At 44.3% G+C, this 12,892-nt stretch overlaps 1 protein-coding gene across 1 annotated transcript in view; it reads right to left on the reverse strand.

Moving 5' to 3' along the window:
- Window positions 1-12,892, reverse strand: part of LOC127580080 (dedicator of cytokinesis protein 2-like) — a 1,107,748-nt gene that overhangs the window by 1,003,812 nt on the left and 91,044 nt on the right. Inside the window, 1 exon segment of the mRNA XM_052033289.1 lies at window positions 9,309-9,405. Within this exon segment, the coding sequence (XP_051889249.1) occupies window positions 9,309-9,405 (97 nt within the window).

The raw sequence follows: 12,892 nt of genomic DNA on the forward strand, positions 1-12,892 counted from the left end.
CTCTGGTTTTAGACTCCCCTATGCTGGGAAAAAGACTGTGACCATTCGCACTATCTATGCCCCTCATGAAGGTCCTATGCTCCAGGAAAAAAATCCCAGCCCGTCCAGTGTCTCCTCGTAGCTCAAGCCCTCCAGTCCCAGTAACTTCTTCGTGAATCTTTTCTGCACCCTTTCCAGCTTAATGACATCCTTCCTGTAGCAACAGGAACTGTGCACTGGATTCCAAGTGAGGTCTCACCAACATTATTACAGCTGCAATATGACGTCTCAACTCCTGTACTCAATGCCATGACCGATGAAGGCAAGCGTGCCAAACATTCTTCACCACCCTGGTAGAAGATACAGGAGCCTGAGGGCACATACCACCAGGCTTAAGGACAGCTTCTATCCCACGGTGATAAGACTATTGAACAGTTCCCTTATACGATGAGATGGTCTCTGACCTCACGATCTACCTTGTTGTGACCTTGCACTGTATTGCACTGCACTTTCTCTGTAGCTGTGACACTTTACTCTGTACTGTTATTGTTTTTACCTGTACTACCTCAATGCACTCTGTACTAACTCAATGTAACTGCACTGTGTAATGAATTGACCTGTACGATCGGTATGCAAGACAAGTTTTTCACTGTACCTCGTGCAATACCAATAAACCAATACCATATAATAAACCAATACCTGTGACACCATGGATATAGGGCGAACACAGGAAGTTGGGACTAGCTGGGTGGGCACTGTGGTCGGCATGGACTTGATGGGCAAAAGGGCCTGTATCCATGCTGTATTACTCTATGACTATCTGATTCTATGACCACTTTCCAGGAACTATGTGCCTCTGTTCGACAATACTCCCCAGGGGCCTACCGCTTACTGAGCAAGTCCTCCCTGGTATAAATTAAATTCCATTTTCCATTCTCTTGCCCACTCCCCAAGTTGGTCTCGATCCCCTTGCAAACTTAGATAACCCTCTTCACTTTTCACTACATGTAAATTTCCCCTCGTGTAGGGAGCGTTGATAGGCAAATGAGAGGGAACAGACCACTGAGAAACAATTGGGTTCATGGGATTAATGGGATTGCTCTGAGAGCTGGCAGAGGTGTGATGGACTGAATGGCCTTCTAGGTCATGAGAAATATGAATTTCCCTTCTCACCTAGCAGTGCTCTGCTCACCACCTTTGGTATTGACATCTCTGTGCAATTTCAGCCAAACTGTGCTTCTAGTCATAATTTGGCCCAAGAGAGTGAATCATAACTACGATGTAATGCTGGAAAACACCAGAATCAAATCAGCTCCCATCAAATTCAGCACACCACTGGGGGATGAAATGGAATAGACAACTAGTCTATTATTTTGTCTCCAGAACCAGGTCTATTCCTTATCGTTGTCTTGGCTGAGATTTATCAACCACATAGATGACACATCGCACAAATTCAGTGCAAAGTTGTGTGGGGAATAAAGGTTTATCCTCCTTGGAGAGCCATTTGGGATTTCGCAACAATCCTGTATCTTTTGCAAGTTATTTCTTTCACAAATTATAGGTTCATATGTTGCTAGGGTAAGATTTGAACATTGGCTGTCTAGCACACAGACACAGGGGAGTTCACAGTTTACGGGGATAAGGTGAGAAAATCAACAGTGAATCAAGTGGCTGCAAGCATTTCTCCTGCTCCCCATCCAAGGTCCCATTAGCATTACACCATCGTGCCTCCTACACAGTATCCTGGAGTCTCTGTTTACTGATCACAGTGCGTGTCATTGTTGATGGACAATGGAACATGACACCAGCTCAGTTACCCTATGCTGACACAAAGAGATCTCAGGCTGATATTAGCTGATATTGTTTACAACTTTCTTCAATTCTGCCTACAATAATTCCAGAAAGCATTCCCCCCAAGACAGCAGAGTAGATTGACAGATAGTCTTTCAAAATTTGTACTTGGTCAGTCTGGTTAAGAATTGGAATATCCCACGCCTGTTGATTTAATGGATAAAATAAGATCTCTTCATTAGTCACATGTACATTGAAACACACAGTAAAATGCATCTTTTTGCATCGAATGTTCTGGGGGCAGCCCGCAAGTGTCTCCACAGGTCCAGCACCAACATAGCATGTCCACAAGTTCCTATCCCGTACGTCTTTGAAACGTGGGAGGAAACCCCAGCAGACACGGGGAGAACGTACAAACTCCTTACAGACAGCGGCCAAAATTGAACCCAGGGTCGCTGGCGCTGTAAAGCGTGACGCTAACCACTACACTACCGCAGGATCAGAATATGGATTAATGTGTACGACCCAATCCATTTACATACCAGCAGGCACGGTAGGGTAGCGGTTAGTGTAACATTTTACAGCGCCAGCGACCTGGGTTCAAATCCCACCGCTGTCTGTAAGGAGTTTGTACGTTCTCCCCATGTCTGCACGGGTTTCCTCCGGGTGCTCCGGTTTCCTCCCACATTCCAAAGAAGTATGGGTTAGGAAGTTGTGAGCATGCTGTTGGCACCAGAAGCGTGGCGACACTTGCGGGCTGCCCCCAGAACACTCTACGTAAAAAGATGCATTTCACTGTGTGTTTCGATGAACATGTGACTAATAAAGAAATCTTATCTTAACGCAATTCTGTGTTCAAAGATGAGAAAGAGTGAGAAGCAGCCTCCCCTCCAGTGAGGGGTCTTTGGGAGACCTGTCCCATCTCTCCTGCTTTTCCCCCACACATTTGAATTACCTCAATGTACTTATGTACAGAAGGACCTGTCTGGATGGCACGCAAACAAAATCTTTTCACTATACCTCAGTACATGACAATAATAAACCAATTTCAATTCCAAACTCCCCCCCCATTGACTCCGTCTAGACTTCCCGCTGCCTCAGGAAAGCAGCCAACATGATCAAGGACCCCTCCACCCCGGACATTCTCTCTTCTCCCCCCTTCCATCGGGCAGAAGATAAAAATGCTTGAAAACATGCACTATCCCAGGCTCAAGGACAGCTTCTATCCCATTGTTATAAGACTCTTTAACGGACCTCTTGTATGAAAAAGATGAACTCTTGATTCCCAATCTACCTCGTCATGGGCAAGGTTGTTCTCTTTGGAACAGAGGTGGATCAGGAACCATTTAATTGAGAAGGCATTGTTTTCATCCAAAATCATTTTTGATAGAATACATAGACTTTAATAAAAACAACTAGCCAAAGGCCTCTTCCGGCAACTACTGGGTTAATGAACTGGAATAATATCCCATGTTCATTGAGAGGCACGGATAATGGACATGGAGGTGACTTTCCCTTAACGGAGAGATCAGCAACTTGGAAGGACAGGGTTGGAGATTTGTAGAAAGCTTAGAGGGAAGTCCAGGATACTTTTCCAAACCCCAGGGGTGGTGGTCCTGAATGGAGGAAGGAGGCACAAACACCCATCATGTTTAAAATGTTTCCAAGGGGCTGTGATCCACAGGGCTTTGGGCTGCCGCTGGGGATTCCCTGGAGAGGTTTTATCAGCTGGACGATGGGTCAAATGGCTCTTTCAATCCTGCAGATTTTGGTGATCACATTTCAAATATGTGATCGCAGAAGTCTATCACTTCGGGAGGAGGAGATGGTACAGGAGCCTGAAGACCCACACACAACAATTTAAGATGAAATATCTTTATTAATCACATGTACATTGAAACACACCGTGAAATGCATCCTTTTGCACAGAGTGTTCTGGGAGCAGCCCGCAAGTGTCACCACGCTTCCGACGCCAACATAACATGCCCACAACTTCCTAACCCATACGTCTTTGGAATTTGGGAGGAAGCCGGAGCAACCGGAAGAAACCCACATAGACACGGGGAGAACGTACAAACTCCTTACAGTCAGCAGCTGGAATTGAAACCAGGTCGCTGGCGCTGTAAAGCATGACGCTAACCGCTACACTATCGTGCCTGGGTACAGTTTCTTCCCCTCCGCCATCAGAATTCTGAACGGTCCATGAACATATTCCTTTTTTTTGCACTATTTACTTATTTTTGTAATTTATAGTAATTTACTGTACTGCTGCCACAAAACAACAAATTTCATGTCAAACAAGTCAGTGATGATAAACCTGATTCTTATATCCAAAAGCAACAATATAACTGCATGCTCTTTCTTTGTTAAACATGAAGTGTTTTTATTCTGCCACCATTACTGCCAAATTTATTGCCCACCTCAAACATCCTTCTAAACTGAGTGGCTGGCTGGTCCATTAAAGAGTCAATCACATTCCTACTGATCGACACATTGGCCAAACCAGGCAAGGACAGCAGATTAACCTTCTCTGACGGATCTTGCCAATGGAGGTCGTGTGATGTTCGCCCAACTTATTTTAAGATCAGATTTACTGAGTTACTTTCAATCCCAAGCTGCTGTGGTGGGATTATGAAGCCAGATCACTGGTCAATGTCCAGATCTCTCAAAACTGGTTACATAACCACAATGCCACCTTACCCTTTACATACTGCCAGTATCAGATCTGTACATTTCTGGGTTTATCTTAAAATGCAATATCTATCCGAATATTAATAGATCTGTGAAAACTTCAGTACAAGATGAAGACATTAATGGTGGTACTGCCTTGTCCTCAGCCCTCATTCACTTTCTCTACTTACCCTCCTCGAGACAGATCAGCTATAATAAGCATTCACAAAGATATACACTACAGATGTCATGTTGAAAGTATCTTGACTGGTTGTATCACGGTCTGGTACAGCAATTCGAATGTGCAGGAATACAAGAAGCTGCAGAGAGTAGTGGACTCAGCCCAATATATCACGGGCACATCCCTACCCACCTTCAGCAGTATCTACAGGAGGCGCTGCCTCAAGAAGGCAACATCCATCATCAAAGATCCCCACCATCCGGGCCATGCCATCTTCTTACAGCTACCATTGGGCAGGAGGTACAAAAGCCTGAAGTCCCACACCACCAGGTTCAGGAATGGCTACTTCCCTTCAACCATTCGGCTCTTGAACCAACCGGCACAACCCTAATCACTGCCTCAGTACAGCAACACTAGGACCAGTTTGACTACTTTGCACCACAATAGACTTTGTTTTTCATTTGTTCTAATTTTCAGCAGGATGGCGCCAGAGCATGGCAACTCGTTGCAAGCTGCTCTCTGCAGATCCACTCATTACTTCCATTATAATCATTCTATTCTTTTCAATCCAAATTCTATGTCTCTAAGGATTACATTTTATTCTGTATAATGTACTACCTTAATGCACTGTGTAATGAAATGATCTGTATGAATGGTATTCAAGACGTTTTTCACTGTACCTCAGCACAAGTGACAATAATAAACCAATTCTAATTCCATTTCCAAGTTGTGCAAAATTTATGTTTAATTGATGTTTCTCTTGTGAATGCTGTGTATCTGATGCTATGTGCCTGTGATGCTGCTGCAAGCAAGTTTTTCATTGCACCTGTGCACACATCTGACAGTAAAGTCATCTTTGACTTTGAGATGTTTCTTGGTCTCCATCCCATTACAGCCATTCCCTCTGTCCTACAACCCTTCTGCCTTGCAACCAGATGCTTGTTTTCTAACTGTTCATAGTTCTGACGAGAGAGCACTGACCTGAAGCACTAAGTAACACTATTCCCAGCACTTCTTGCATTTTATTCAAGTTCCTAAATAATTCTGGTCACCATTCCTCAACACAGGCATGAGAACTTCAACTGACCTTTAATCCCATTACTGGAGACACAAGAGACGGGAGATGCTGGAACCTGGAGCAACAAACAAAGAGCTGGAGGAACTCAGTGGGTCAAGCAGCATCTGTGGGGGGGTTGGGGGGGGGTGGTGCTAGGAATTGTCAAGACCTTGCAGAGCACAATAAGCCAACGTTTCCCTGAAGGACTACCAATGCATTTCAATATTATTCACTGCTTGCAAAACACTTTCGGAACTCAAGAGGTGATGAAAGATCCTTTTTAAATACAAGATTCTTTCCGTATTACTTTTAAATTCACAATCCCTTGTCACAGATTCACTGACCATAGAAATTATCTTCCTTTCATCAAATTGTCAAGCTGTCCTCTGATTTCCAGACACACTCTTTATGGTTTGATGTCATTTCTGTTTAAGTAGGTAATGAAGTCTCCCTTTGTAACTCAGAGAGTCAATATAACTTCTATTTCATAAACTAAATTGTTGCTCTATCTCGTCAAGTCCTATTTTGTGCCAAAACTTTGATCTGACTCCTTCCATTGTATCATTCTCATTATTATGCTCTATATACTTCCCGATTGATTGGACAAGCAAGCACCAAGAGTTAATGATAACTTGACTCTATTAATACAAGGATCAGTAATTAATATGCAGACTGAACCACAATTGAACCCATGTACGAAAACACTGTCACCACAGCGAATTTGAGACAATATGAAATATTCATCTCATTTAAGTTAAGTGGGATGAACTTTTGCTTCGGAGCTCTACAGCCAAAAGCTGAGGTCTAAAGGGAAACCACTATCCCCATGGTGACAGTAAATGACAAGCCTGAGGCATTCCAGCAGGTCAGAGGTTTGTCAGTTGAACCAATCCCCCCTACAACCTCCCCTTCAGCTGCCTTGATAAAGAGAGCTGATGTGTATAGGGGAACCAAAGCCCAGGGATGCACAATTTTATTCAATCAACTGTCAGCTTTACATAACTTTTTGATTAACTTTAGCTTCTCAAGCAGAAATATTAGCCCAGAAGTTCATCCCAGATCAGTTAGCAGTGACAACACTCTGCAGTCTGCCTCTGAAATTCATTCCACTGAGATGAAGAGAAACTCATTCAGGAGACAAAGCAAAATGCACCGACATCTAACCATTGACCGGAGATCAATCTCAAACCAATCACAGTTATATAAGACGTTGGTGAGGCTGCACTTGGAGTATTGTGTAGTTTAGGTCACCATGTTATAGGAAAGATCTTATTAAACTAGAGAGAGTGCAGAAAAGATTTACCAGGATGTTGCCTGGACTTGGGGGCCTGAGTTACAAGGAGAGACGACAGAGAAAGATGGCACCGGAGCGTGGTGACTCATTGCAAGCTGCTCTCTGCAGATCCATTCATTACTTCCGCTATAATCATTACACTTTACTCTGTATTCTGTTATTGTTTTTACCCTGCACTACCTCAATGCACAGTGTAATGAATTGATCTGTTCAAACGGTATGCAAGACAAGTCTTTCACTGCACCTCAGTACAAGTGACAATAATAAACCACTTCATTCCCTGGAACATCACTCTTCAGACCTGATTGACGTACATAAGATCATGATGGGACATAGACAGGGTGAAAGCACATAGCCCTTTTCTCAGGGAGGGGGTGCTAAAAACAAGAGGGCAAAGGTTTAAGATCAGAGGCAAGAGATTTACAAGTGACACCAGGGACAGCTTCTTCAATTCCAGCCACTGTCTATAAGGAGTTTGTGCATTCCACCCGTGTCTGCGTGGGTTTCCTCCGGGTGCTCCGGTTTCCTCCCACATTCCAAAGACGTACGGGTTAGGAAGTTGTGGGCATGCTATGTAGTCGATGTATATTTGACTAATAAAGAAATCGTATCTTATCACGCAAAGGGTGGTGTGCATTTGGAATGAGCCGCTGGAAATAGTGGTTGAGGCGGGCACATTAGCAACATTTAAAAGCCAACTGGATAAGTACATGAATAGGAGAGGTTTAAAGGGCTATGGGCCAAACTCAGGTAGGTGGGAATAGCTTGCATGGGCAACACAGTTGGCATGGACAAGTTGGGCCAATAGTCCTGTTCCATGCTGTATGACTCTATGACTCTAATCCTATCGTCTTTTTACGCTTTCCACAATCCAAACGATTTAAGATATCTTTATTAGTCACATGTACATCGAAAAATGCATCTTTTGCATAGAGCATTCTGGGGGCAGCCCACAAGTGTCGCCACGCTTCCGGCACCAACATAGCATGCCCACAACTTCCTAACCCGTACGTTTTTGGAATGTGGGAGGAAACCGGAGCACCCGAAGGAAACCCACACAGACACAGGGAGAACGTATAGACAGACAGACACCGTCCTTAGGGAGAGCGGCCGGAATTGAACCCAGGTCGCTGGCACTGTAATAGCGTTACACTAACCATTACGCTACCATTTTGAATGCTCAAGTTTAAGGAAGACTTTGCCTGTTTTCTTGTCTTGACAGAGGTTCCAATGCTCTGTAAATGAGTGTCAGTTCTGATCCCAATAGCAGCACTTTTGCCTCACAGTCATAAGGTTTGAGATTCAAAACCCTCTTCAGAGATTTGAAGCACAAAATTCTTGTTTCATGCTCCAGTTCAGTGCTGAGAATGGGGCTTTATAGTCTAATATGCACATTAACCCACCTTCTCAGTGAATGTGAGCAATCCATGGTACTGTTTTGAAGAGAAGGGAGATATCCCCAGTGTTCTGACCAATATTTATCCTTCAATCAACTCTACCGGCCTGACACGCTGAGTACCTTGAGTATTTTCTAATTTTATTTTAGATTTTCAGCCATCTGCAGTTTTTTTTGATTTTCAGATGTTTTCTGTTTTCCTGACAGGACATGAAACTAGGAATTGTGGCAGAGTAGGACTTTTATTTTCTTTATAAAAGGGATGTGGGTATTACTCATTATGTCAGCGTTTATTGCCCATCCTTAAAAGCCCCATTAGCATAGATACAATGGGTCAAAAGGCCACTTTCTGTTCTAATAGGATCTTATAGCAGTGTATAAAATCATAAGGGGCAAGATAGAGTGAATGCACGCAGTCTTTTTCCCAGGGTTGGGGAATCAAGAACTAGAGGGCATAGGTTTAAGATGAGAGGGGAAAGATTTAATAGGAACCTGAGGGGCAACTTTATTTTGACACAGAGGGTGGTATGAATATAAGATGACGAACACGGGACATAAGAATATGGAACAATCCAAGCAAGAAACATCTACTTCTTTGGCAAAGCCAACAATATTAGTGCCTGGAACATGTTGCCAGTGGAGGTGGTAGAAACAGATGTGACAGCAACATTTAAGAGGCGTTCAGACAGACACATGAACAGGCAAGGAATGGAGGAATGAAGGGTACGTGCAGCGCAAGGGATCAGTTTACTTTGGTATCGTGGTGAGTGCAGACAATGATGAGCCAAAGGGCCTGTTCCTGTGCTCTACTGTTCCATGTTTCTTGGCAGAGGGACTGTTTTAAGAGAATTTTCATACTGTAAACATTTTGTGGAAAATATGCAGCTAATCTAAAACTTTAACTCTGTGTGTAAATTGAGATTTGAGCACGCTCACTTACCATATACAGCTGTTTCCAGATGTTGGACCACTCCCTCAAGGTGGTTGTGATTTCTTGCACCAGGGGCATCTCCATGGAAATGATATTCTCTTGATTACTTGAACATAGAACAAGAACATAGAACATTACAGCACAGTACAGGCCCTTCGGCCCACGATGTTGTGCCGACATTTTATCCTGCCCTAATATCTATCAAACCCTTCCCTCCCACATAGCCCTCCATTTCTCTATCATTCATGTGTCTAAGAGTCTCTTAAATATCCCTAATGTATCTGCCCCGAGAACCTCTGCTGGCAGTGCATTCTATGCACCCACCACTCTCTATGAAAAATAATAAAATGTGGTTTTAGGCTCTGATAAACATGAGCATTGTCATAAAATACTTTTCTTAATTCTGATTATTAATTTACTTCAGCATTTTTAACATTCATGAAAGCCTTGGAATACCTTCTGACAATACCTTCCATTATCAGTAGCCTCAGGGAGACGATGATAAAACTTCCAATGAAATGTTGGTTCATTAAAGAAATTTCCAATATAAGGTGAATTATTTTTTAATTCTCTGGACTCTCGAGTGATCACAACCTTGACGGGTGGAAAAGTGTTTTTAAGGTCTTTTTTTCACCCGTTGAATTGAAACTATCAAGGATCATCACAATGTACAAAATCATGTATAAAATCCCCTCAATAACAGGTTTTCCACTTTGGAAGCTGTTGATGGAGATGACCTGCCGGGGCCGAGCAACAGTAGCCAGGTCTATGGCACTGGGACCGGTCCTGCTGCTCAGAAGGGAAGGGAGGAGAAGAGGAAGGCAGTAGTGATAGGGGACTCGATAGTCAGGGAAACAGATAGGAGGTTCTGTGGCAGTGAGCATGAATCCCAGATGGTATGTTGCCTCCCAGGTGCCAGGGTCCGGGATGTCACTGATCGGGCCCACAGGATTCTAGAGCAGGAGGGAGAACAGCCAGAAGTCGTGGTTCATGTTGGAACCAACGACATAGATAGGAAGAGGGATGAGGTCCTGAAAAGTGAGTTTAGCAAGCTAAGCAGAAGGCTGAAGGACAGGACCTCGAGGGTAGCAATCTCGGGATTGCTGCCAGTGCCACACGAAAGTGAAGGTAGGAATAGGAGGAGATGGCAAATAAATGCGTGGCTGAGAAGTTGGTGCAGGATGGAGGGTTTTAGATTTTTGGATCATTGGGATCTCTTCTGGGGAAGGTGGGACCTGTACAGAGAGAATGGGTTACATCTGAACCTGAGGGGGGGCCAATATCCTTGTAGCCAGGTTTGCTAGGGTGGTTCAGGAGGGTTTAAGCTAGATTGCGAGGGGGAAGGGAACCGGAGGAGTAGGTCAGAGGAAGAAGGGGATGGGGAAAAGGCAGATCTGACAGGTAGAGAGGCTTTGAGGAAGGAGAAGCAGAGTACAGGCTACAAAAGTAGAAAGGTGGATGGGCTAAAGTGCATTTACTTGAATGCAAGAAGCATCAGGAATAAGGGAGATGATCTGAGAGCTTGGATAAGTATATGGGACTACGATATTGTGGCTATTACAGAGACATGGCTGACATCAGGGCAGGAATGGATATTGAATATTCCTGATTTTCAGTGTTTTAAAAGGGATAGGAAGGGGGGAGAAGAGGAGGAGGGGTGGTGATACTGGTCCGGGACACACTTACAGCTGCAGAAAGGGTAGATAATGTAGAAGGATCCTCTCTAGAGTCAATATGGGTGGAAGTTAGGAACAAGAAAGGAGCAGTTACCTTCCTGGGAGTATTCTATAGGCCCCCCGGTAGCAGTAGGGATACTGAAGAGCAGATTCGGAGGCAGTTATTGGAAAGATACAAAAATAACAGGGTTATTTATAATGGGAGACTTCAACTTTCCAAATATTGATTGGCAACTACTTAGTGCCAAAGGTTTAGACAGGGCTCAGTTTGTTAAGTGTGTCCAGGACAGATTCCTGACACAGTATGTTGACAGGCCAACAAGAGGGAATGCCATATTAGATCTAGTTTTAGGTAATGAACCGGGACAGGTGACAGATCTATCGGTGGGTGAGCATTTGGGGGACAGTGACCATTGCTCCATAACCTTTAGAATTGTCATGGACAGGGATAGGAGCAAAGAGGACGGAAAGATATTTAATTGGGGAAAGGCGAATTATGAGGCTATAAGGTGAGAACTTGGGAGTGTAAATTGGGATGACATTTTTGAAGGGAGATTTACTATGGAGATGTGGTCAATGTTCAGGGATCTTTTGCAGGATGTTAGGGATAAATTTGTCCCGGTGAGGCAGAGAAGGAATGGTAGGGTGACGAGAGAGGTGGAACAACCAGTTAGGAAGAAGAAGGCAGCATACATAAGGTGTAAGCAGCAAGGATCGGACAGGGCTCATGAGGAATATAGAGTAGCAAGGAAGAAACTTAAGAAAGGGGTGAGGAGAGCGAGAAGGGGACATGAAAAGGCTTTGGCGAGGAGGATTAAGGAGAATCCCAAGGGTTTTTTCTCGTACGTAAAGAGCAGAAGGATGGCTAGGGTAAAGGTAGGTCCGATTAAAGACAAAGGTGGGAGGATGTGCCTGGAAGCTGTGGAAGTGGGTGAGGTTCTCAATGAATACTTCTCTTCAGTATTCACCAAGGAGAGGGGTCTTGATGATGCTGAGAACAGTGTAGGTGAGGGTAATGTTCTAGAGTATGTAGATATTAAGAGAGAGGATGTGTTGGAGTTGTTAGAAAATATTAGGACAGATAAGTCCCCGGGGCCTGACGGAATATTCCCCAGGCTGCTTCGTGAGGTGATGGAGGAGATTGCTGAACCGTTGGTTAGGATCTTTGAGTCCTCGTTGTCAACGGGGATGGTACCGGAGGATTGGAGGGTGGCAAATGTTGTCCCCTTATTCAAAAAAGGTAGTAGGGATAGTCCAGGGAATTACAGACCGGTGAGCCTTATGTCTGTGGTGGGTAAGCTGTTGGAAAGGATTCTAAGAGATAGGATCTATGAGCATTTGGAAAAACATGGACTGATTAGGGACAGCCAGCATGGATTTGAGAAGGGAAGATCTTGCCTCACAAGCCTGATAGGGTTCTTTGAGGAGGTGACCAGGAAGATTGATGAGGGTAGTGCAGTGGATGTGGTCTACATGGATTTTAGTAAGGGGTTTGACAAGGTTCCTCATGGTAGGCTTCTTCAGAAGGTCAGGGGCCAAGGGATCCGGGGAAGCTTGGCCGTGTGGATTCAAAATTGGCTTGCCTGTAGAAAGCAGAGGGTTGTGGTGGAGGGAGTGCATTCAGATTGGAGGGCTATGACTAGTGGTGTCCTGCAGGGATTGGTTCTGGGACCTCTACTTTTTGTGATATTTATTAATGACTTAGATGAGGGGGTTGAAGGGTGGGTTAGAAAGTTTGCAGATGACACAAAGATCAGCGGTGTTCTGGATAGTGTGGAGGGCTGTCGAAGCTTACAGAGGGATATTGATAGGATGCAGAGCTGGGCTGACAAGTGGCAGATGGAGTTCAATCCAGAGAAGTGTGAGGTGGTACACTTTGGAAGGACAAACTCCAAGGCGGAGTACAAGGTAAATGGC

This window comes from Pristis pectinata, chromosome 2 (genome assembly GCF_009764475.1).
Source record: "Pristis pectinata isolate sPriPec2 chromosome 2, sPriPec2.1.pri, whole genome shotgun sequence".
Taxonomy (NCBI): Eukaryota; Metazoa; Chordata; class Chondrichthyes; order Rhinopristiformes; family Pristidae; genus Pristis; species Pristis pectinata.